General features: G+C 36.9%; 1 protein-coding gene across 1 annotated transcript in view; it reads right to left on the reverse strand.

The window, feature by feature from the left end:
- Positions 1-4,654: 4,654 nt before the first annotated feature.
- LOC123514378 (trafficking protein particle complex subunit 12-like) overlaps positions 4,655-27,837 on the reverse strand; it is a gene marked incomplete in the record, with an annotated part of 139,140 nt that continues 115,957 nt past the window's right edge. Inside the window, 1 exon segment of the mRNA XM_045272261.1 lies at positions 4,655-6,080. Within this exon segment, the coding sequence (XP_045128196.1) occupies positions 5,832-6,080 (249 nt within the window).

The raw sequence follows: 27,837 nt of genomic DNA on the forward strand, positions 1-27,837 counted from the left end.
AAGAGTAATCTATACAAGGACAGATAAGGCCCTCGCACAGAGTTAGCAGTTGTAGGGGCGAGAAAAACTGGCAGAGATGCCTCAGAATGCCTAACTTCATAGCTTTTTTACCGAGATGAGATGTGAAGTTTCCAGTTAAGGGCATGCTGCGGTCGAGATTTGAAAAATTAATTTTAAAAAGTTTCAGGATTTATGACTTCAAATTTTCAGAATATTATTAGCTACTGGTTATCATTGATGTGTATGAATATGAATGTGATAGAGTAATGACTTCATGACGTCATGCATAGAGTTGCACTCAAAATGTCGAACAGGCCTTATTTCAATTTTTTTTTTAAATGTGCTTTGGCATGGACATATTTGAAATATGCTTAAAAAAATATAGAGAACGGTTCTTTTTCAATTTCTCCATACATTATGAGATATGGTTTTTAAAGTTTTTGCATTTCATGACATCATCAAAACAGCATGAAAAGCTGTTATTTTGCCTCATTAAAAACTTTCTAATCATTTTAGGAAAAAACCGGTCTGACAAAATGTTATCCCTATCACTGTCAATAAGCACACCAAGTTTCAAGGCAGCATGTATAATGGTTGATTTTAGACAATTTTTTTTATATATCAAAAAATCATGTTTGTTATTACACATACTTCTACCCATAATTATTAGTTATTGCTTAAACCCCCATTCTCACAGCAAACTTACACCATGTCTGACAGCTCAAGAAATAGAAACAAAAGAAATACTTGAGGTGCCCTTTCTCGTTTTCTTTGAGAAGACACCAAGCCTGTTTTCTACTGTCAGGTACCACCCATCAGGCTGATTCCCTTCATTTGCGTCTTTGCTGTCACAGGGCTTACACGTTATCTTTGGCTCAGCGCTTTCACTGGCTCAGTGTTGTTTTTTCTTTTCAGCATCAGTTGGGTTTGCTTTTCGTTGCTCCTTGGTTTGGCATATTTTAACTGTCAGTAGCCACCTTCCCTGTTCTCCATGAGACAATCCTCTCTAGGTAAATTTTTTGGTCCTAATCAAGATCGGCACCTCCAGGTATGTACGTTTCTCCCTCTGCTTTCCTCTTCTCCTCCTCATGTATTTTTCTATATTGTTTTCTTAATTTCATCTTAGCTTTTGCTATTGAAATTGAGATCCTCTTCCTGTCCCTTTCCTACAAAATCTCCTTCCCTGCCATACCAAGTGCCTCAGCTTCACCTGCCATGGAGCCATCATCTCTTTCCACTTCTCATTTATCTCCGCGTAGTGTAGTGGTTAGCACGCTCGACTCACAATTGAGAGGGCCGGGTTCGAGTCCCGGTAAACAGTGAGGCAAATGGGCAAGCCTCTTAATGTGTGGCCCCTGATCACCTAGCAGTAAATAGGTATGGGATGTAACTTGAGGGGTTGTGGCCTCGCTTTCCCGGTGTGTGGTGTGTTATGTGGTCTCAGTCCTACCCGAAGATCAGTCTATAAGCTTTGAGCTCGCTCTGTAATGGGGAAGACTGGCTGGGTGACCAGCAGGCGACCGAGGTGAATCTTGAATCTTCTTCAGCTGCTGCAGCCTATTTTGTTTATTCCTCATGTTGCAGTAGGAAGATCAGCAAAAAAAAGAGAGAGAGAGCCTGCAAAGCAAGAGTGACATAACCCCTCTCTTCACCTTTCTTTGCCGTACTGGCAGGGTGGTGTATGGCAAGGCGGGAAGAAGGCAAATGATTTGAGGGGTGGAGCCTCACCACAGAGACCAATATTAATGGTAAAATGACAAGGAAAAACAGCCAGTATACTACGATGCTTAGAGAGAGTTTATTGTGTCATGCCCACCTTATGATGTACGCCACTCATGTCCCTTTAAATGTGTCAGAATGAGTGTTGCTGTATGCATAGGCCCATGGTTCATATACCATATGAATTCTGAATATTTTTCATACAACAATCTGCAGGAATTGAAAAAAAAAATTTCGTCATAATTTACTAAATCTCGACCACAGCATGCCCTTAAGATTATGAGTAAAGGATAGACTGAGGATATTCAGTGTAGAAGAGGGAGACAGTTAAGTGTCATTGGAAAATTCACATCTCATCTCTTGCTAAAACAGCTTCTATGAAGTTAGGCATTCTGAAGTATCTCCGCCAATTTTTCTCACCCCCTCCCTCCCACCTGCTAACTCTGTACAAGGATCTTATCCACCCATGTATGGAATATTCTTCGCATGTATAAGGGATTCCACCTGCACAGTTTTATTAGATAGGGTAGAATCAAGAGCTTTTCATTTTATCAAATCTCCTTTTCTGACTGACTGTCTTCAGCCTCTTTCTCACCACTGGAATGTTGCATCTCTTGCTATCTTCTACTGCTATTTTCATGCTGATTGCTCTTTTGATCTTGCTAACAGCATGCCTCCCCTCATCCTGCAGCCTCACTGGACAAGGCTTTTTCTTCTTCCTCTCATCCCTACTGTGTCCAACTCTCTAATGCAAGAGTTAGTCAGTACTCTGTCATTCATACCTTTCTCTGATAAACTCAAGAACTCCCTACCTGCTTTTGTATTTTTAACTTCCTCTGACTCGACTTAATTTTAAAAAAGGTAAATTTCAAGACCTTTGCCCCTTTCTTTTGGCTATCTCTCAGACCTGCAAGGAAACTGGCAACTAAGAGGGCCTTTTTTTGTTTTATGTTGCCCTTGGCCAGATATCCCCTCTTACATAAAAAGAAAAATTTTCAATAACTGCCAAGAGCAGAATGATAAGTTTTTCCAAACTCAGACAAACTTTGCCTTGCATGGCCTGCACGTATTGGGCTGTTGGTTGGCCATAATCTCATGTACAAGTAGTGCATATTTGTTGAAAATTTACAGCATATACGTATACATGTATACATAAAAAATCCCTGAAGGAAAGTTTCCAAAGTTTTAGTTATATTTCACATGGAATTTTGAAAAATCTTTTAATAAAGACTAATCTCTGTTTATGGCAATGAGATTTTACTGTATTTAATGATTATTTGTCATATAGCATATTGAGAAATATGGTACACAAGAGAGCAGAGAACCTTTGGATCAATCAAGTCAAAACCTTGGACATAACTAAATGTTAATTGATAAAAACTAAATAGGATTTTCTGACAAAATGCAGCAAAACATAAATTCTTATGATATTTATGTGCTTGTGTGATTCTACTGCAAACTACAGTGCTATGGCTTGTGCATATTTGATTATACTGTAACCTACCTGACCATCTCCTAAAGATGGCACTTGAACACACTAGTGTATGAAGGAATAAGTGTGAAAAGATTGATCCTTCAGCAAAAAAATATTGCAGCCTTTTTTAATAGGGCAGGAAAAACTCAAGATTAACCAGCTGTCTTGGAAAAAAAAAGTTTTCAGTTACCACCATCAACCAGAAAGTCAGACAGATGAACTAAATATTAGGCATGTATGAGATGTATTGTCACGTTAGAAAGGATGTTTTCTCTATATGTAAGTTTAGTTTATTCACTTAAATTATACAATAACATTAAATTCTAGAAATCCTGGAACTATATACAGTAATACCTCGAGATACGATTGCCCCAACGTACAATTTTTTTTTTATATACGACGAAAAATTTCATATAATTTACGCCTTGAAATACAACAATATTTTTAAGATACGAATAGCCATCGGTATCGGTATCGTTGTCCATCTTTTGTGCACGTGTGTGTCTGTGATCCTCGGCAGTGTGTATTTTTTCTTAAGTTTTGTGGACTCAAGACCTTGTGATCATGGGTCCCAAAAGTAAAAGTTTGGCAAGAAACACACAAAATAGCCCGTATTCACATACTGATTACACTTAGAAATTCAATAAACAAGTGAGTACAAATGGTGTTCTGCCCACAAGCAATTCTTCCTCTTTGCAATGCAAAAAACCAGAAGTCTCTAGATGTCATGGTTACCAAAATATCATAGGTTGAATGAGGTAGTATCATCGGTTTATGTGGCCTTGCGTCCGATCGAGTTCAGCGGCCTTGGCTAGAGCGAGAGAAAACGAGCCCCTTGTATCCTCTCTCTCTCTCTCTCCTGTTGCTTGTTCTGATACCACTCTCATTCAAAAGTTGTCTCCCCGTAACATGGCAAGAGACCCAAGGTATAGAAGTAAGACGCGCGAGAGAGGTGGCGGAATCAGAGACAGTGAAATCACTGTCGCTCCCGCCATTCATCGCTGATGACACTGTGATATAGAGCATATGTTTACTCCTGATGAGTGTTGCCAGCTCACAAGCAAAGAAAACGGGAAGAAAAGAGCCAAGATATAACCGTAAAAAACCTAAACGTCTATCGACGTGCCCCCAGTCTTGCATGATGAACGTCTATTGATGTGTCCCGAGTTTTGCGAGTTAAGTTGTTATTTTGGGCAATATAGTACATTTATATCATGCATACAATAAACATTGGATTTATGTTATATTGAATCTATATTTGGTTGGTATTTAAAACATGTTGATTTTTTTTTTGTGTGGGGGGCGATAAATTCTTATCACAAGAATGAATTAATTCTATTTCCATTAATTTCTATGGGAAAAATTTATTTGATATACAATTTTTTTTATATACAACGATCGTCACGGAATGAATTAAAATTGTATGTTGAGGTACCACTGTATGTGAAAGAAACAATCACACCTTGTGTCTTCCTTCATTATATATTTGTAATTTTGGATTTTGTAACATTACTCCAAACTTGTAACTCCCATATCACATATTTTATTTATTTCTTTATTGTTTTGTGTGTATGTGTGTCATACTTTGTCATCAAAATATCTCTGCAACACAAGTAATTCTTTTAATTTTTTCTCAATGATTTTTACAGTTAACCACCAGATAAAACATAAGTTTCAGAGTAAATATGTAGCTGGAGACTAGAAATAATACAAAAACACTAAGAACTTAGTTGCAAGTATTTAGTTAATATTTAACATTTTATACTGTGTATCATCAATCATGTGGATATTGTTACCAGCCACCTGCCACACCTGTGATACTGTCACAAGACTACTCCAGGACTCATGAGAATCAGATCTTTGTATTCCTTAAAGGAATAAAATCAGCGTAATGGCTTAACATTAACTGACTCAAAGGGGAAGTAAATGCCTACCAATGCGCTATAGACAGAATGTGAAAAAATATATATAATAATAAAATAAATCAATAAATAAATAGGAAAAGAAAAGAATAAAATAAACAAATTCCTGAAAGTGCCCAACTTGCCCAATATCCAGTTACTTGGGTCAAACCTTAACTGGGATTTACTATATATAGATGGGAACAAAGCACCATCCATTCCAAATCTATAATACATTCCAAAATTGAAATACTACACTTAATTAGCTTTTTTTTTTTTTTTTTTTTTTGCCTCATTTCTTGTTCTGCTTAATGATGTGACTTGAAATATTCAAAATATTCCTATCAGTTGTTTTAGTGACATACAAGGTGCAATTATTTCCAGCCTATTGTGGACAAGCAAATTGTGAATCACTTCTATCACTGCATGTTTAATGGTATACCATCAGCATATATATTTGTAAGATTAAAATAATATTTTGTAGGGAAGAAGTATTATTATTAAGAAGTCATTATGTACAATAATCTAAAAAGTAATTATATAATAGTACTTCTTGAATATAATGATACAATGATAACTCATAAAATATATACTACATTTCACTTGTAAGTAAAAGTTGTCTTGGCATACGTTGAAATTTATTCTATGATACAGTCTTGGGATACAAAACTGAAACTTAATTTTCACACATACATGAGGAGCAGGTTTATTAGTTAAGCCATAAATAGTGCAAATGTTCACTGAGGTTGAAGTTTTAATGCTGCTACATTGAAAGAATCCCCTTTGTGTTGGGCAATTAAAGAAAGTATCTTGAGTTTTTTCTGGTGAGCATTGGATGATTCCAATTCATACATAGTGGCCAAATTTAGAACAATAGCCTCATGAAGGAAGCGTTCTGGCTGTGAGAAGACTGCACCCTCAACAAGTGCAATGGCCTCACTCACTCGGCCAGTGTACATGAGACACACACCATAGTTGTTGATAACCTGTAAGGAAATTCTTATCAGTACCAGGAAATGACTCAATATTTCTACTTAAAGTAGCTGGGATATAATCTCTTATTAGAATAATATTCATGCATTAATTATGTTGCAAATCTCTTAATCTAATTTTGCTTGGTTTTGAAGCATGTACCGTATATACACCAGAGTATAAGAATTTTTTTTTGCCAATTTTGAGGCTCCTAAATCATGGGATTGTCTTATATACCAAGATTAAAACACAATACTTTGATCCCTTAGTGAACATTAAGTGCCACAGTATCTTGGAATACATTCTGCAGCCACACACATCTGTGTACATTACCTCCTGCATATATATATATATATATATATATATATATATATATATATATATATATATATATATATATATATATATATATATATATAAATATACATATATTTTGCAGATACACAATTTATTGGCTCCATGACAGGGTGAACTAGTCTCTAAGGATGTTGAATGTTTACTGACAGCATCACGTGTTGGTGCACCCAGCCATGCCATAATAATAATCATCAGTTGCCGATTAGCTAGGCTTACAGAAACCATGAAGTAGATAAAAACTGTTTGTGTTAATCCAATCATGGCTTTCTTAATTTCTTCAACTATTGATACCTACATGTACTTGTTTGTGAGCTAATTGTTGGATTAATAAACCAAGGATGGCTGTATTTTTAAACTAGCAGCAGTGGTAGTGAGGGAATAGCCATATTACAGTTCCCCAGGGGTCTGTGAGGCAGCAGCAATAACCCTGTGACAATTATTACCGTAGTCATCAAGAAAAGAAAGTAATGCATATTCCTGCCATTTCGGAGTGAATTTTTCCATGATACTAATGTACTTAAGTGAGAGAACCAACCGATGGTCATGTAAGCCCTTCATCACTGATGCCCCCTTCACCATTAAGGGGATTGTCTTATACACTGGTAACAGCTCAAAACCTAAACTTTTCCTTAAAAAATTGAAGGTCATCTTATAGTCTGGCATATACAGTGTCTGAGACTTCATCTTTTTTGCTGTGATCTGCATAATTTCAGACTTGATCAGTATGTCAGAATGATAATGATTACACTTTTAAAAGAAAACTGTGGTAACCGTGAATGCATTACTGTCACTGTTATTCATGAGCAGTGATAATTAACCTGCTATTTGTTAATGTAGTCAGCCAATGTAATAATGGTGCCACATAATAACTAACTACCTCTTGGCAAAGCCATGGATGGGGAATGGATGGGTATTGGACTTGTAGCCCTAAGCTGGAAAGATTTTTTCATTTTTCATTCTTTGAATTGCCATTTTAATCTACCAGACTCCCAGATCCCTTTTCTTCTGTTTCTTTCTGTTCCAACTGTGCTGTGTGCATTATCCTTCCACCTTGAGGGTTTTCTAAATTGAGTGTGTGTATTTACCTGGTTGTATTGTACAGGGTTAGAGTGGGGCTCATAGTGTCCTGTCTCCATTTATATAATATTTCCTTAAAGTTATGTACATTATGTGCTGTAACAACTTCATAATCCAATGCATTCCATTTTTCCACCATTCTGTATGAAAAACTGTATTTTTCAATATCCTTCACACACAGCCTCATCCTGATATTTTCATGTCCTCTTGTCCTTCCATCTTCTGCCAACAGCACCAGGTCTTCTTTGTCTATCTTTTCAATATCATTTACTATCTTATACATTGTTATTTTCCACGTTATCCTCTATCTAGTAAGGTTGGCAGTCCCATTTCCTTCAGTCGTTCTTCATATGTGAAGTCCTTTAATTCCAGCACCATCTTTATACCAATCTTCTGTATCCTTTCCAATTTTCTTATATCCTTTTTAGAGCTCGGAGACCATACCACTGCTGCATATTCTAGCCTTGGACACATAATGCTTGTGATGATTTTTTTAATTATATCTTTGTCCATGTAATGAAATGCCACTCTTATATTAGTTAACATTTTATATGATAGTCTAAATATCTTGCTTGTGTTTTTCAGGGCTCAGATTTTCCTGTGACATCACTCCCAGATCTTTTTTCCTCTTTAGTCTTCATTATTTGTTCCTCTCCCATCAAATAGTTCCATACCGGTCTTCTCTTACTCTTTCCTAGTTCTATTATGTGACATTTCTTGGCATTAAACTCCAATTTCCACTTCCTGCTCCACTCATAGATCTTGTTTATATCTTCCTGCAAAAGCTGAGAGTCCTCTCTGGTTTTGATAACTCTTAGCAGTTTTGCATCATCAGCGAATTAATTTATATAACTGTTTATCCCAATGTGAATTCCGTTTACATAAATCTGAAACATAATGGGGGCTAACACTGATGTTTGTGGCACTCCGCTAGTTACTTTATACTTTACTCCAAGTTGAGTATGTATCTCTGATCACAGTTCTCATTTCCCTATCCTTCAAATAATCTCTTGTCCATTCTAACAAAGTTCCTCACAGTCCACCTATGTTCTCTAATTTCCAAAGTAGTCTTTCATGAGGAACTTTATCAAAAGTCCCTCGTGGTATACAGTGTCTACCCATCCATCTATGTTTTCAAGTCCTGCAATAACTCTCGAGTAGAAGCTTAAGTTTGATACATATGACCGCCCTGTCCTGAACCCAAATTGTCTGTTCGATATGACTGCTCCTCTTCTAGAAATTTTACCCATTTTTCTTTGATAATTATTTCACACAACTTTCCCAAGACACAAGTAAGTAACACTGGTCTGTAGTTTAGTGGTTCAATTGCCTTTGCTCCTTTAAATATCGGTATTACATCAGCTCTCTTCCATTCTAGTGGAACTTTCCATATATTTATTGAAGTAGTAATTATTTCCTAAATTGGATCCAGTAGTTGCTCTTTGCATTCTTTTAACACCCAGCCTGATATGCCATCTGGCCCCATTGCTTTATTGACATCCAACTTATCCAATAACCTTCCAATATCCTTTTTGTGCACTGTGATCTCCTGTAATCCTTGGCAATCCCATGTCCCATTAGGTTCTGTGAAGTCATCTGCTGCAATGAATACTATTTTGAGGCTCTTATTCATTATTTCACACATTTCCTTCTCTGTTTTGTATGTCTTCCATTCTTTAATTATTTTTTCAATTGTTTCCTTATTCTTTGTTTTACCATTTATAAACTTGTAGAAAAGTTTGGGTTCATCTTTGCTTTTATCCACTACATCTTTCTCAAAGTTTCTTTCTTCCTCTCTCCTTACTCTAATATATTAATTTCTGGCATCTTTGTACTGTCATCTGTTATAGTCATTTCCCTGTTTTATGAGTTTTTTCCACACTTTATCTTTTGCCTTTTTAGCTTGTATGCATCTAGCATTGTACCAAGCATGTATTTTTTTCTTAACTATAAACAGGCACAATTTTTTTTACTCCATTATATTTCTGTAAGAATATATCATATTTCCCTTGTACTGTCTTTCTGTACATAATATTACTCCACTCAATATTAGCAAAATAGATCCTTAGTTTTTCAAAATCTGCTCTTGCATAATTTAATCTCTCTCCTTTATAGTCCTCTCTGTAACTTATCTCATCTTCCTCCTGAATTTGCATCTCTAATATCACAGGGTCACTTCTCCCCATTGGACTACGGTGTTGTATGATTGGAGGGGGCTCTGGTTTCCTTGTGAAAATTAGGTCAAGCAACGATGGTTCTTCTTCCCCCATGTACCTTGTTGACTCCTCCACCCACTGGTCCATTGTATTAACCATAGTCAACTGTAACACTTTCTCGCGTTACTGCCCAGCATTATCCATTACTTCCATCTCTCTCCAGTTTACTTTTTTATAGTTAAAATCTCAAACTAAAAGTATTCTTCTGTCTCTTCTTATCATGTTATCTAGGCACTTTATCACCTCTCTTTGCATATCTTTATGTTCTTCTGTTCCCCATGTATTAGTCTTTGGTGGAACATATGTAACTATAATTTTTCTCTTCTTCAATTCTTCTGTTTTGATTGTTACTCCCATTACTTCCACTTTGTCCTCACCATATTGCACATCCTCCACACATACATTATCATGAACCATTATTAGCACTCCTCCTCCCCCTTTATCCTTTCTGTCTCTCCTCCAGATATTACATCCCTCCTCTTTAAAGTTGACATGGATCCCTCCTCTCAGTTTTGTTTCAACGATGCACATTACATCTGGTTTTTTTATCTTTCAAATATTCACTAACTTCCAATATGCTTGATAACAACCCATCTATATTAGTATAAGTCACTCTTAATTTCTTGCCTCCTCCACAACCTCCTCTTTCTTCCGTAGGTACCACTTTTTTAGACTCATATCCAGAACCCTCCAGTAAAAATTCTTTTCTATCTCTGTCTTTCTCTCATTTTTTTCCTTAGCTTCAATTCTTAGCACTTTCTCCTTTTCCCTTTCTTCTAAGTTCATATCTCTTTTTATCCATATATCCTTGTGTTCAATTATCATCGGCCAGCTTCCCTTTCCTAGCCATAATTTCGTCTACAGCCACTTGGGATCTCATTCTCACTTTCATTGGTCTCCTACCCCCTTCACTGTATCTTCTTGTGTGCTGTCTTGTACTCGTTTGATAACAGTTTAGGCCAATTCTCTCTCTTCATGTTCTCTCATGAATTTATTTGGATTTTTCTTTTCCTTCATCCCAAAAATCACGAAGGTTTTTTTTTTTTTCTTGTCCACAGTATCCTGCACCGTCTTCTTTTGTCTTTAATAACTTAAATTACAGCGACTTTGTGTTCTCCTGAATTTGTCTCTTTACAACTTCTGAAAATTTAACTTTTTCCTATTCTTGCTTCTGCTTCCATTAATTTTGTAGTTCCTTCAGCTTGTTTTCACCCAATCCACCTTCTGCCCTGTCCACAATCCTGTCCTGCACTTTAACTTGCAAGCTCCTTAAGGAGCTTTCGTAGTCTTGGCGTGTGGCTTTTAGTACGTCATTTTGTTTCTTTATTTTTTGTATCTCCTCTTTCAATCCCTGATTGATTGCACTGACCTTCTCACATTCTACTAATCTCAATTTCAGATCTGTGTTTTCCATTATCAGTTGGTCCTGTTTGTCCATTAGACTCGACATCACCTCCTTCATACACCTTAATTCCCTTTCTACGTTGATTAACTTTCTCATTACCTCGTTCATCCCTGAATCCAGAAAAATCCTTGTCCATAATATCATCTGTTAGTTTCCTTTGACCAACATGAGTTTCAATATACCGTTGGTTTTCACACGATGGTGTATGTTTTAATTCCGCCATACACCTGGCAGCACTACTCTGTTCCATCACTCTCGTTATTCTTTCTGTATATACGATCCAACACTTATTTAATTTGGAGACAGTAGAACCTATGGCCCCTCTCCCCCCTGTACATATGTCTAGGCCAGTCTCCAACTCCTGTTGTAGTTTTTCTCTGCGAGCTGCTCAGATGCGTCTGATCGGCATGATGGCTGGCGTGTGTGTATTTACCTAGTTGTATTTTACGGGATGGGAACCTATGCTCATGTTGTCCCGTCTCTGTATCTCACAGTGTCTAATTTTCTCTTACAGTTGTGTGTAGACTTTGCACATACCACAACTTTGTCCAGTCTGTTCTATATATCTATCACTCTATGGGAGAAGCTGTTTTTCTTGAAGTCTCTTCTGTAGTTGTCTTTTCTGAGTTTTAGTCCATGTTCTCTTGTGTCCCTTCTGTCCCTCTTCAGCAGATCAATCCTATCAGGAAGCTCCATATCATTCATTATTCTGTAGATGGTCAACAGGTCGCCTCTTTCTCTTCTCTACTCCAGTGTTGGTAATTCCAGTCTCTCCAGTCTCTTTTCATATGTAAGACCCGACAAGGTTGGGGCCAGGTTGGTGGCCGCTCTTTGTATCCTTTCAATTTTCCTGATATTCTTCTGTCAACCCATCCATCTCTTTCCTGTGTTATGTCTATGACTCTAGAGCAGGGGTTCTCAACCTGGGGTACGTGTATCCCCAGGAGTACGTGAGAGGAATTTTGAGGGTACGTGGCAGATTTCTCAAAATGCTTCAGTTTTCAATAGCTGCAAATTTAGTATACAATGTGGCCTACATGTGCTAGGCTGGATGTGTCCTTCACTAGAACCAGGACACGTTAACAACTCTTGGAGTTATATCACTTGAAAGAAAGCTCTCTTGGATTACAGTTGCCACACAACCTTGCAAACCTATAATATTTGTTCTGATTTATTATTTTATACGTTATTCACACACACAGTGACTTATCTATCACTGTTACTAGTTACACGTTGCAACTAGCTGCAAGCAACACTAGTTCACTGCCATAATGATCGAAAATTGTCTGATATACTTCCTTTTTGGTTTAATGTATTGCATGTTAGTCACATATAGTGTCTCCCTGTGAGGTACCAGTTCCTATCCACACTACCTCATAGAAACATACTAATATTAATTAACAATTTTGTTTGCTCCACATATATAACACAATTTAAATTTAATAAATAAACTAAGTCAATAAACCATGCATTTATTGTTACCCTTCCTGACGCTGCATTGTGGGTAAGGGGTACGTGATCAATACTGAAAGACTTTGAGGGGTACATAAGATTAAAAAGGCTGAGAACCCCTGCTCTAGAGTAAAATCATATAAGGTTTGTTACACATGATCTTCCTTTTGTAAAGCCAAATTGTCTTTCATTAATTATATTTTTTTCTTTCAAATATTTGGTCCATCTTTCTTTGATCACACATTCACATATTCTAGCTATTGTACTTATTAGGGACACTGGCCTGTAATTTGTTGGATTCTCCTTATTATTTATATTGTTTTTTTTTCCAGTCTTCTGGTACTTTTCCCTTTTCAATAGAACATTTTATTATACTGTATACCCTATTTGCCAGCTCTTCTCTACACTCTTTCAATATCCAATTTGCAATTCCATCCGGACCGTGTGATTTTCTTACATCTAAATTTCTTAGTTGTATCATTATTTCCTGCTCCGAAATAATGATGTCTCTCATCGCAGGAGATTTATTTCCTAGTTCTTCATAATTAATGTTTTTTTTTTTTTTACTCTTGTAAAACCTTCTTGAAAGTGTCTGTTCATTATTTTAGAAATTTCCAATTCATCGCTGTATTCGTTATTTCCATAAACTAGTTTCTCTATCTCGTGTTTGTTTTTTAACTTTCCGTTTATATATCTATAAAAGATCTTTGGCTGATCCTTGCATTTTTCTGTTTTTTTCATAGTTTTTCTTTTCTTCTCCGTATTTTAATATAGTTATTCCTTTCTCTGATGCAGTCTTGCCACTTCCTTGGGTGTTTGTCTTTTCTCCATATCTTCCATGTTCTATCCCTTCTATCTCTTGCTTCTTCACATTTTCTATTGAACCATTCTTCCTTATATTTGTCTTTAATTTTCAGTCTTGGTACATATGTATTCACTCCATCATTATAAATTTCTTTAAATGTTATCCACTTTTCCTCCACTCCTGCCTGGTTGTCAAATTTAGTCCAGTCCGTCTTTTGGAAAAATCTTTGAGTTCTCTAAAAATTGTTTTGCTATATGTCAATCTTCCTTCTCTATGTTTTTCATTCCGTTCATTTCTAATCACTTCCTTGAAGGTTGCTACTATTAGTACATGATCACTTTTTGCCAAAGGTGTCTTATACTCTATCCCATCCACAATTTCAGGTTCCATTGTAAATAATAAATCCAGTCTCGATGGCTCTTCACTGTTCCTAAATCTGGTGTTTTCTTGAATCCATTGTGTCATTGTATATTCCAGTAACGTGTAACCCCATGAATCCTCATTTCCTTCTGTAGTCATATCTTCCCAGTGCATTTCCTTACAGTTGAAGTCCCCCATTATTACAGTATTTCTTTTCTTTCCTAATATTTTGATTAGTGAGTGTTCAGTATCTTTCAAAACATCCTCATATTCTCTCAGACTCCAAGATCTTGTCTTGGGTGGTACATAGCAGACTACAAATTCTCTCTTCTCCATATAATTTTTCTCAACTACAACTGATATAATTTCTGCACTGTTTTTGCCATAATTCACATTCGTTACCTTTAGGTTTTTTTTTGCTTAGTATCATCACTCCACCCTGCTTCGCTTCTCTATTTTTCATATAGATATTGTACAGCCCATTCTCAATGGGGTTTAGTGTCAGATGATCTCTTAGTTTTGTTTCTGTGATCCCCATTATGTCAGGCTCAACCTCTTTAATAAAGTCATTCAATTCATTTATCCCTGAGACAAGTCCGTTTATATTAGTGCAGTAATACTCCCCTTAACGAACAGGATACGTTAAGGGGATGTCAAGAGTGTTCGTAGAGCGAAAATTCGTTAAGTGGACGTAATTTTCTCATAGAAAATAATGGAAACAGGTGGGGGATGCGTTCTGGGCTGGTCCCCAACATACCACATGGGTTTTATATATATATATATATATATATATATATATATATATATATATATATATATATATATATATATATATATATATTTGCATATATTTGGCCACCTGTATATCACTATTTTTATGATGTCATATGAGTCATTGGAAGTTAGATGAGCTACGTACAAATTCTCTGACATTCTCGCATTTATGTGCACAAAACAACATTTCTATTAGCTTTTTACAAACCTTGCCCTCAAGAAAGGATTGTTTTGTAATGCATAAAGTGAAATCTTACATGGAATTCCAAAAAATAAAGCAGAGATGAGATGAGCCACAAACGAAGCAGGAGACTCGCAGCGACTCGGCTGCTTCTTCTTCTTTTTGTGACCCTTTTAGCCTGCGTGTTGTCTTTCCCCATGGTATTTATTTCCACTCCTCTATTGCCTGCTATAACGGATATCATATCTTAGTATTCATATACGCTCATGCCACGAGGATAACCTTGACTCCGTGGCAGAGAGTGATAGTGAATTATTAATTAAATACCGCGGTATTTCATTAGTAATTCACTATCACTCACTGCCACGGAGTCGAGGTTATCCTCGTGGCATGAGCGTATCTGAATACTAAGATATGATATCCATTATAGCAGGCAATAGAGGAGTGAAAACATAAACATCATGATGCAAGTAACACGCAAGCAAAAGGGTCACAAGAAGAAGAAGAAGCGGCGGAGTGGCTGCAAGTCTCCCGCTTCGTCTGTGGCTCACCTCATCTCTGCTTTATTTTTTTGGTATTCCATGTAAGATTTCACTTTGTGCATTAGAAAACAATCCTTTCTTGGGGTCAAGGTTTGTAAAAAAGTTAATAGAAATGTTTTGTAAACATAAATGCATATATAAGACAGTAACAGCACCTCTCGAGGTGGTGTTCCCAGCAACCTCAGAGCAACCTGATGGTAACCTTGTCACCGTCCCTCCAAGCATTCAAGGATGCCATTTCGCTGCAAGAGGTTGCTCTGACGTTGATAAAGAAACTTGGATCCAGCTCCAGGAGCGCTAGAAGCAGAGGCCAATCACAGCAAAACTACTGCGTTCGGTCCCTCACCCGGCAAATTCAAACCTAGAAAATTCACTAAAATGGATGTGGTTGTACGTTATGCGGACTTTTTGGTCTAACTTTATATAGTACGTTAAACCGGAAATTCGTTAAATGAATGTTCGTTAAGCGGAATATTACTGTATAAGCAACTTTTAATTTTCAGCATTTCCCCTCATTTCCTCCTCTGCTCTTTTTTCTCTTTCCTTCATGTACCATTTCCTCAGTTTCATGTTCCAAACTTTCAAAAAAAAAACTTTTTCTCGGTCTCTGTACGTTTCTCATTTTTTTTCTTTCACTTCGTTTCTCAATTCTTTCAATCTTTCTCTTCCAAATTCATGTCTCTTTTTATCCATACATCTTTGTATACATCTGAATGAGCTAGTTTTTTTGCTCTCGTTAGTAGTTCTTCCACTGCTACTTGTGATCTCAGTTATATTTTCATAGGTCTTACATGTCCATCACTGTATCTCCCCATCCTGTAACTTCTTCCAATTCACTATCAAGACTTTGTCCTTCATTCTGAATCGTATTTATTATGTCTCTTGCCAACTCTTTCTCTTCTTTTTTCCCTTACATACCAGATTGGATTTTTCTTTTCTTTCAAACCCCATACTACAATATATTTCTTCTTGTCAACTGTGTCTCTGACTAGGTCTTCCTTCTCCTTAATGACCTGTATTACTGTGTCTTTTGTCCTGTCTTGTATTTGCTTTTTCACTATTTCATTAAAACTCACTTTCTGGTTCTCACTTTCCTTTTTCAATTCATCCTTGAGTTTTTCCTGTAATTCCTCTTTCACTTTTTTGTTGTTGTCTTGCACCTTCTGGTCATTTCTTGAAAAATGTCCTCATAATTGTTCCACTTTTCCTTCAGAGATTAATTTTCTTGCTTGAGACAATCCATTTTTTTTTTTTTTATTTTGACGTGTGTGTGTGTATTTACTTATTTGTATTTACCTATTTGTGTATTACAGGGCCCGAGCTAAGCTCTCTGTGACTTGTCTCCTTGTCCATTCCTGTCATATCTCTCTTTCATCTGATTGACACACACCGCGTCAATGACATCACTGCTCAGTTTATTCCACTTATCAATGCTACGATGCGGGAAACTGTATTTTCTCACATCATTTAGACATGTGTGTGTGTGTGTGTATTTACCTAGCTGTATTTACCTAGTTGTAGTTTTACAGGGCCTGGGCTTTATGCTCGTGTGGTCCCGTCTCCATATCTACACTTATCCAATTTTTCTTTAAAACTATGTACACTCTTTGCTGACACCACTTCCTCATTCAAACTGTTCCAAATCTCAACACATCTTTGCGGGAAACTAAATTTTTTAACATCTCTCAGACATCGTCCCTTCCTTAGTTTCTTACTATGCGATCTTGTGCTTCTAAAGTCATATTCTTCTCTCAGGATCAGTTTCTCATTATCCACTTCATCCATTCTGTTAATCAATTTATAAACTTGTATCAGATCCCCTCTCTCTCTTCTCTGCTCCAAGGTTGGTAGATCCATAGCCTTTAATCTCTCTTCATATGTCATCCCTTTAAATTCTGGAACCATTCTTGTAGCCATTTTTTGTAGTCTCTCTAATTTTCTTATGTGTTTCTTTTTATGGGGAGTCCACACAACTCCTGCATATTCAAATCTAGGTCTTATTTTAGTACTTATCAATTTCTTCATCATTTCCTTGTCCATATAGTGAAATGCTACTCCAATATTCCTTAGCAAATTATACGTCTCTCTGAAAATTCTATCAATATGGCTTGCCGGTTGAAATTATTTTCTTCCATTGTCACTCCCAAATCCTTTTCCTTTTTTACTTTTTCTAGTCCACATTGAATTCCATCTCCCATTTTTTGCTCCATTTCCAGATCTTGTTTAAGTCTTCCTGTAGTATTTCACAATCCTCTTTTTGTTTAATGACTCTGCACAGTTTCGCATCGTCCAAAACAGATTTATGTAGCTGTTCACTCCCTCTGGCATGTCATTTATATATACGAGAAAAAGTATTGGCGCCAATACTGACCCCTGTGGCACTCCGCTGTCTACTGTTCTCTACTTGGACTTCATATCTTTAACTATCGTCCTCATTTCTCTCCCCCTTAAGTAATTCTTCATCCATCTCAATGTGCTTCCTTTTAAGCCACCCTTCTCCTCTAACTTCCATAGTAATCTTTCATGTGGCACTATCAAACGCCTTTTTTAGATCTAAATAAATACAGTCAACCCATCCCTTTCTCTATTGTACTTTATCAACTATTCTAGAGTAGAAACTCAATAAATTTGTCACACATAACCGACCTTTTCTAAAACCAAATTGGCTATTTGATAATATTTTGTTGTCTTCAAGAAACTCAATCCATTGCTTCTTTATTACTTTTTCACACATCTTGCATATTACACTAGTTAGTGATACTGGTCTGTAATTTAAAGGTTCTTCCTTCCTTCCGCTCTTATATATGGGAACCACCTCAGCTCTTTTCCACTCCACTGGCACTGTTCCATTTTCTATTGAGCATTTTATGATGTTGTATATTGGACTTGCTAGTTCTTCCCTACATTCTTTCAGTATTCTGCCTGAGACTTCATCCGTCCCATTGCCTTTTCCTCATCTAGTTCCGTCATCAACTTTTTATTTCAAGCTTGGTTACTTTAATCTCTTTCATATAGACAGTCTCTATTACCCTGTGGTCTTTCAAATTTGGATTCCTTAGTAAAGACCTCATGAAATTTACTATTTAACAGTTCTGCCATACTTTTGGGTCTTCCACCATTCCGTTTCTCCTTTTAACCTTTCTATTGTTGCTGTTTTGAAGTTTTCCTTATTTTCTGGATTTCTGTTTCTTCTCCACCTTTTCCATGCTCCATCTCATTTCTCCTTTGTATTTACCTATTTGTGTGTTACAGGTGTGTGAGCTATTAGTGTATTCTGTGCCCTGTCTCCTTGTCCATTCCTGTCATATCTCTCTTTCATCTGATTGACACACACTGCGTCAACGACATCACTGCTCAGTTTATTCCACTTATCAATGCTACGATGCGGAAACTGTATTTTCTCACGTCATTTAGACAGATGTCTTTATTAGCTTTTTCCATGTCCTCGGAGATGATTACTTGTGGTCACCTTTATCAACTCTCTGTCCAGTATGTCAATCTTGTTCACCAATTTATACATAGTTATCATGTCTCCTCTTGTTCTTCTCTCTTCTAATGTGGTCAGCCCCAGCTTCCTCAGTCTTTCCTCATAGTCTAACTCCTGAGTCCTGGTACCATCCTTGTTGCCAGCCTCTGTACCCTTTCCACCTTCTTCACATTTTTCTTCATATGTGGTGACCAGACACAAGCTGCATATTCTAACTGGGGTCTTATTAAGGTACATAATATCTTCTTCATCATTCCTTCATCTAGGTAGTGGAATGCAAGGCCAATATTTTGAAGCATGTTATATGTTTTCCAAAAATCTTGTTAATGTGTTTCTCCGGTGACAAAGTGTTTTGCACGGTTACTCCTAAGTCTTTCTCCTCATTGGTCTCTTTAATTTTCTCATCACCCAGCCTGTAATCCCTGTTTGGTCTGTATCTACTTCTTCCCATTTTCATAACATGGGTCTTGTCTATATTAAATTCCATCTGCCACTCTTTACTCCACTCATATATTTTATCAAGATCTTCCTGTAACTTGTTACAATCTTCCACATTCTTTACTCTCCTCATAATTTTAGTATCGTCCACAAACATGTTCATGTAACTGTCAATTCCTACTGGCATATCATTAACATAAATCAAAAACATGATGGGACCAAGCACTGACCCTTGTGGAACTCCACTGGTTACCTTCTTCCACTCGGACTTCCTTCCTCTCACCACTGTTCTCATTTCTCTTCCCACTAAGTAATTTTCCATCCATTTTGCTAGTTTATCATTTACTCCTCCAATCTTCTTTAGTTTCCACATCAGTCTATTGTGTGGTACTTTATCAAAGGCCTTTCTCAAGTCCAGGTAGATAGCATCCACCCATCCCTCTCTATGTTGTAGTATGTCAGTCACTCTTGAATAAAAACATAATAAATTGGATACACACGATCTTCCTTTTCTGAAACCAAACTGTCTTTCACTCAGAATGTTTTCACTTTCTAGATACTCACTCCACTTAGCTTTAATTACTTCTTCACATACCTTGCACAATATACTAGTCAACGATACTGGTCTATAATTTAGCGGTTCCATTCTACTACCATTCTTATATATAGGCACAATGTCAGCTCTTTTCCACTCTTTCGGGACTAATCCTGTTCGTATGGAGGTTTCCACAATATCAAATACGGGTTCAACAATTGATCCTTACATTCATTTAGCAACCTCCCAGATATGCCATCAGGCCCCATTGATTTATTAATATCCAGATTGCTTATAATTTTCCTTACATCTTCCTTAGTAACCATGATGTCCTGCATTTGCTTTATTTCCGTAGGCCTTCCTCCCATAAAATGCTCCTCCTTTGTAAACACTTTGCAAAAGTTGTCGTTCAAAATTTCAGCTATATCTCCAGCATCCTCATATACTTCTTCCCATTTTTACCTTTTCTATTGCCTCCCTTATATTTAGTTTTCCATTTATGAATTTGTAAAACATTTTGGGTCACTATCACAGTTTTCCACCACCCTCTGTTCATATTCCTTCTGTGCTGTTCTCCTTACTTCAACATATCTATTCCTTGCTGTTTTGTAAACTTCTCTTGATAATACATCACTGTTTTTCTTAAGTTTCTTCCATGCCTTTTCTTTGTTCTTTTTTGCTTCTTCACAATTTCTATTAAACCACTGTTTATTATTTAAAGTCCTCTTTCTGTAATATGGCACAAACTTTTCACAGCAGAGTTATACAAATCCATAAATTTATCGTATTTCAATTGCATATCCCTTTCCTGGTATACCACGGACCAGTCAATTTCATTAAAGAACTCCCTTATATGGTTATAATTTGCCCTAATATAATTTAATTTTTCCTCCCTGTGTTCCACAATCTTATTCGTGCTTAATTCCGTATCCAGCTCAAAGCTTAGGACATCATGATCGCTTTTCCCCAAGGGACATTCATGTTCAATTTCCTCTTTAGAGAGATGCCCCTGGTAAATACCAAATCCAACCTTGCTGCAACATCTTGTCCCCTGCACCTTGTTGGTGATCTCACCCACTGTGTCATCAAGTTATTTGTTGCTACCTTTAACAATTCCTCTGCCCACTCACCACCGTTCACCACTTTGTAGTCTTCCCACACTATTTCTTTACAATTAAAGTCTCCGACTATCATCACTCTATCCTTTCTGATGAGTTCTTGCTTCATTCTGTCTAGAGTATTTCTCATCACCATTTGGTACTGTTCATATTCCCAAGCACTGGTTCTGGGTGGTATGTATACTGTTATAATATTAATGTCCCTCTTGCCATCTGTTATAAGCATACTTATCACTTCCTCATTTCTCTTACTATAGTTCACCTCCTTCACTATCAGATCTTCCTTAGTAAGAACCATTATACCACCACCTCCTTTATTTTTCTATCATTTCTCCATACTTTGTAGTGTTTTACAACAAACCAGTCTAGCTTTATTTCGGCCTTAGCTTTGTTTCCACTACACACATTATGTCCGGTTCGTTATTTCTTAGGTAATCCATACATTCTAGCCTCTTAGACAGAAATCCATCTATATTCATGTAAGTCACTTGTATTCCATTCCTAGTCTCATTCTTCCATGTAATGTCTATTCCGTCTGTTTTATCCACCACTTCTTTAGCCTCCCATTTCTCATCCTCCAAAAACTTGGTCTTTTCCTCCTCTGTTCTTTCGTCATTCCTCTCTTTCACTTCAGTTACAAGCTCTTTCATTTTCATTCGCTCATCCTGTGACATATTTCTTCTTATGTAAATTGTTTTGGTTTCCTCAGAGTCCTTAAGTTTCCAAGCCCTCCTCAACAAGGCCTCAGCTGCCACCTGAGACTTTAATTTCAATTTTAATGGTCTATTCTTGCCTTCCTCAAAAGCTCCCAATCTCACACTTTCTTCTACCTCAGCATATAGGTCCTCTTCTTCCACAGAGATCTTGTTCAGTAAAGACTTAATCCTGTCATTTTCCTTATCCCTCCTGTCCTGCCAGTTCCTGTTAGTTTCCTCCTCAATCCTATTATGATCACACATTTTTCTTTTCAGCAATATCTCTCACCACATACTCATTTTCCTTTAGTGCCTTTACCATTTCCTCTGCGTAATCCCTTTATTTTCCTCTTCCTGCTTTTTCACTATCTCCTAAAGGACCTTTGTACCTCCTGATGTTCATGGTTCACTTCTTTCATCCTGGTATCAATTAGATTAAGGCATTCCTCCTTCCTCAAGTCCCCTTCGGATATTTTCATCTCCATTTCCAGGAGTTTAGCCTTCATCTCTTCACATTGTTTCCTTAGTTGTTGGTTTTCTTTCTCCATCTCTACTTTTTCCTTCAATAGCTCTTTATTCGCTATCGTTAACAAATAGATCTCTTTTTTGAACGAATCATTCTCGGCTATAACTCTATCCAGTTTTTCTTCTATGGACAAAATGTTTAGGAACTTACTTTCCAGTGCCTGGATTCTTGCATCCATATCTAATTTCTCCAGTCCTTTTGGCATAGTTATAAAACCTTCAAAGTCCTGGGCTTGTCTAGACGCCATGTTTGTTATCGTCAGCTGATTACGGCCAAAACAATCACCGCCCACACTCTCCTCTCAGGGACCACTCTCCATATCCCTCACTTTCAACACTATGCGACAGTAGGACATTAACAGGACACTAACTTAGAGGTACCTGGGCCCTGTAACACCATAGGTATTTTCCTTCTTCCCGTCCGCAGCCAGAGACGAGCCGTCCTCTCTCAGTGACGGCGAGTGTGTGTGTGTGTGTATTTACCTAGTTGTACCTAGTTGTAGTTTTACAGGGCCTGGGCTTTATGCTCGTGTGGCCCCGTCTCCATATCTACACTTATCCAATCTTACTTTAAAAGTGTGCACACTCGTTGCAGACACTACTTCTTCATCTAAACTGTTCCACGTCTCAATACATCTCTGCGGGAAACTATATTTTTTAATATCTCTCAGACATCTTCCTTTTCTCAGCTTTTTACTATGCGATCTTGTGCTTCAGATGTCATATTCTTCTCTCAGGATCAGTTTCTCATTATCCACTTGGTCCATTCCGTTGATCAATTTATAAACTTGTATCAGGTCTCCTCTCCCTTCTTTGTTCCAGGGTTGGTAGATCCATAGCCTTTAGTCTCTCCTCATATGTCATCCCTTCAAATTCTGGAACCATTCTTGTAGCCATTTTTGTAGCCTCTCAATTTCCTTATGTGTTTCTTTTTATGAGGGGTCCACACTACTCCTGCATATTCCAATCTGGGTCTTATTATAGTACTTATCAATTTCTTCATCATTTCTTTGTCCATGTAGTGAAATGCTACTCCAATATTCCTTAGCAAATTATATGTTTCTCTAAAATTCTATCAATATGGCTTACTGGTTGATTGTTTTCTTCCATCGTCACTCCTAAGTCCTTTTCCTTTTGACTTTCTCCAGTTCTACTCCATCTCCCATCTTATAGATTCCCACAGGTCGTCTTTCACTCTTTCCCATTTCCATGACATGGCTTTTGTTCACATTGAATTCCATTTCCACTTCTTACTCCATTCCCAGATCTTATTTAGGTCTTCTTGCAGTATTTCACAATCCTCCTTTTGCTTTATAACTCTGCACAGTTTCGTATCATCTGCAAACAAATTTATGTAGCTGTTCACTCCTTCTGGCATGTCGTTAATATAAATGAGGAAAAGTATTGGTGCCAATACTGACCCTGTGGCACTCCGCTTTCTACTGCTCTCCACTTGGACTTCATATCTTTAACTACCGTCCTTATTTCTCTCCCCCTCAAATAATTTTCTATCCATCTCAATGTGCTTCCTTTTAAGCCACCCTTCTCCTCTAACTTCCACAGTAATCTTGCATGTGGCACTTTGTCAAACGCCTTTTTAAATCCAAATAAATGCAGTCAACCCATCCTCTCTCTCTTGTACTCTATCAACTATTCTAGAATAGAAACTCAATAAATTAGTTACACAAGACCGTCCTTTTCTAAAACCAAATTGGCTATTTGATATTAATTTGTTGTCTTCAAGGAACTCGATCCATTGTTTCTTTATTATTCTTTCACACATCTTGCATATTACACTAGTTAGTGATACCGGTCTGTAATTTAAAGGTTCTTCCTTCCTTCCACTCTTATATATGGGAACCACCTCAGCTCTTTTCCATTCTACTGGCACTGTTCCATTTTCTATTGAGCATTTTATGATGTTGTATATAGGACTTGCTAGTTCTTCCCTACATTCTTTCAGTATTCTGCCTGAGACTTCATCTGGTCCCATTGCCTTCTCTTCATCCAGTTCCTTCATTAACTCTTTTATTTCAAGCTTGGTTACTTTAATCTCTTTCATATAGATTGTCTCTCTATTACCCTGTGGCCTCTCAAATTTGGATTCCTTAGTAAAGACCTCCTGGAATTTTTATTTAATAGTTCTGCCATACTTTTGGGTCTTCCACCATCCGTTCTCTCCTTTTAACCTTTCTATTGTTTCTTTTTGCCTAATTTTTCCATTTATGAATCTATAGAACAATTTTGGTTGCTCCTTACATTTTTCGACAATGTCTTTTCAAGTTCTTTTCCTCTTCCTTCCTCACCTTAACATATTCATTTCTTGCTGCTTGAAGTTTTCCTTATTTGCTGGATTCCTATTTCTCCTCCACCTTTTCCATGCTCCATCTCTTTTCTCCTTTGCCTTGCACACCTTGCATTAAACCAATCTTTCTTTCCTTCTTCTTTAGGTCTATATTTTGGGACATATTCCTGACTCCTGTTTTGTATATTTCCAAAAATAAGTTATATTTGTCTTGCATTGTCTCTGAGTTTTCCATCTCCTCCCAGTCTACGTTTTAAAATAGTTCTTGAGATTCTCAATATCAGCCTTTCTGTAATTTAATCGGTCTCCTTTGTATGAATCGTCTCTATCTTCCTTTCCTCTTCTATATCTATTTCTAATATTGCATGGTCACTCTTTCCCAATGGGCACTTATATCTTATATCATCATTCATTTGTATACCCTTGTAAAACTAGGTCCAATCTCGCCGGCTCGTCGTTTCCTCTGAATCTTGTGCATTCCTTTACTCTCTGGTCCATCATATTGTCTATCATTAGGTTCAAGAATCTTTCTCCCAGGCTTCTTCCCCATACCACTTTCATAATTTTCCCAGTCCACTTCTTTACAGTTGAAATCTCCTACTAATATCACTTTTCTCCTTTCTTTAACGATTCTCATTAGACTCCTTATTGTGTCATCTATCATGTCTTTATATTCTTGATTGGTCCATGAATTTGTTTTTGGTGGCACATATGTTACAATGATTGTTATCTCTTTTTTATTAATATGCATCTTAATATACAATACTTCTGCTTTTCCTTCCCACATTCCATTTCATTTATCACTATTCCTTCCTTAACATAATCATGACTCCTCCTCCTCCTTTACCCACTCTGTCTCTTCTCCATACATTATACCTATTGTCCAAGTCTATTTTGATTGCCTTATTTAGTTTTGTTTCAGCCAGGCATACAATATCTGGATTTTCTTTCTTTATGTAATCTCTTAATTCTAATTTACTTGATAAAACCCGTCTATGTTCGTATACATCATTTTTAGTCTTTTGCCTTTATCATTTTTAGTTAAACTTGTTCCACTTTTTTCTCTTCCTTCTCGTTTATATACCATTTCCTTATCCTGTCTCCTAGAATTCTCCAAAAATGCCTTCTTCTCCTCTTCTGACCTTTCATTATTCTTTTCCTTACTGCTGCTGCCAGTTCATTGTATCTCTTCCTTTCTTCCTCATTTCTATTTTTCTTTATATAGATATCCTTGCAGCCTTCTGTTTCTCTAAGTTTTGTTGTTCTATATAATATTTCTTCTGTTGCTGCTTGTGATTTTAGTAGTATTTTAATTGGTCTCGTTTTCCTTCTTGATATGGTCCCATTCTGTTTATTTCTTCTACTTCCTCTTCCAAGTTCTGCCTATCTTCATCGTTTAGATTCTTCAGTAGGTCTTTGACTGATTTCATTTCTTCTTTTTTCTTTTTGGTCTATATTTTATATTTTTCTTTTATTCCAAATACGACTACACTCTTCTTTTTCTGTGTAAATTGTGTGTGTGTAATGTACCTAATTGTAACCTAATTGTAACACGGAAAAGAGCTATGCTCGTGTTGTCCCGTCTCCATATCTATTAATGTCCAGCTTTTTCTTAAAATCATGAATATTCCTTGCTTTGACCACTTCCACGTCTAAACTATTCCATGCTTCCACCCTTCTATGAGGGAAGCTATATTTTTCACATCTCTCCTATAAGTGGCCATTTTAGTTTTTCCCATGCCCTCTCGACATTCTTCATTCCACATACACAGATCTTCCCTATCCATTTTTCCATGCCAATCATCACTCTGTATATTGCTATCAGGTCTCCCCTTTCTCTTCTGTTTTCCAGGGTTGGAAGTTGCATTCTTTTCAGTCTGTCTTCATAAGTCAAATCTCTTAAGTCAGGCACCATTTTGTTGCAGCCCTCTGTACTTTCTCTAGTTTCCTTATGTGTTTCTTTAAGTTCGGAGCCCACTGTATTGTTGCATATTCAAGCCTCGGTCTTATCATTGCAGTAATTATTTTCTTCATTTCTTCATCTAAATATCTGAACGCCACTCTTATGTTCCTCAATAAGTTCAATACTTCTCCAATTATTTTGTTTATATGTCTCTCTGGCGATAGGTCATTGGTAATTGTCACCCCAAGGTCTTTTTCTTCATGACTGGTTTTATGTCTTCATTTCCTATCTTGTACATACTCCTGATTCTTCTTTCACTCTTGCCAAACTCTATTTTCTTGCATTTTGTCGTGTTGAACTCCATTTGCCATGTACAGCTCCATTTCCATATTCTGTCCAAGTCTTCCTGGAGTAGTTCGCAATCTTTGTCACATCTCACTTTTCTTAACAATTTTGCATCGTCTGCAAATAGGCTCACATAACTGGACACCCCATCCACCATGTCATTTATGTAGACCGCGAACATTACTGGTGCCAACACTGATCCCTGTGGAACTCCACTCTCCACCAATCCCCATTCTGATGGTCTGTCCTTAATTATTGTTCTCATTTCTCTTCCTACCAAAAGTCTTCCATCCATTTTAGTAAACTGCCATGCACTCCTCCTACCATTTCAAGTTTCCAGATCAGTCTCCGGTGTGGTACCTTATCAAAGGCCTTTTTTAAATCCAGATATATTCCATCAGCCCAACCATCTCTTTCCTGTATTACATCTATCACCCTCGAATAGTAACATATCAGGTTTGTCGTGCATGAACGCCCTTTTCTAAAACCAAATTGACACTCACAAAGTATGTCATTTTTCTCCAAGAAGTCTGTCCATCTATTCTTCACCACCCTCTCACACATCTTAGCTACCTCTCATTCATTATTTCACATATTTCCTTCTCTGTTTAGTATGTCTTCCCTTCTTTAATTACTTTTTCATTTGTTTCCTTGTTCTTTGTTTTGCCATTTATAAACTTGTAGAAAAGTTTGGGTTCGTCTTTGCTTTTATTCACATCTTTCTCAAAGTTTCTTCCTCTCTCCTTACTCTAATATATTAATTTCTGGCATCTTTGTACTGCCGTCTGTTATAGTCATTTCCTGTTTTATGAGTTTCTTCCATGCTTTATCTTTTGCCTTTTAGCTTGTATGCATCTAGCATTGTACCAAGCATGTATTTTTTCTTAACTCTATAAACCAGGTACAATTTTTTTACTCCTTCATTATATATCTATAAGAATATGTCATATTTCCTTGTACTGTTTTTCTGTACATAATGTTACTCCACTCAATACATAACTCTTGATTTCGCATGTTTAATTTCCATTTTGTTAATACACCCTAAAATTATAATTGATTAAATTTCATTGGTTTTGCTTATATCTTTTAACCGCACTTTCAAACTGAGCACCAGACGCAATTTCAAACTCGCACCAGTGGACAGCGACAGCGAGAGCTTGTGAATGAAGACATTGGTGTCCTGCATTTATTTTTTTTTTACTAGTGTTTACTTTTATACTGTTTTATTTTTGATAAGTGGATTTTGATAAA

Source organism: Portunus trituberculatus, chromosome 37, assembly GCF_017591435.1.
Source record: "Portunus trituberculatus isolate SZX2019 chromosome 37, ASM1759143v1, whole genome shotgun sequence".
NCBI classification, from domain to species: Eukaryota; Metazoa; Arthropoda; class Malacostraca; order Decapoda; family Portunidae; genus Portunus; species Portunus trituberculatus.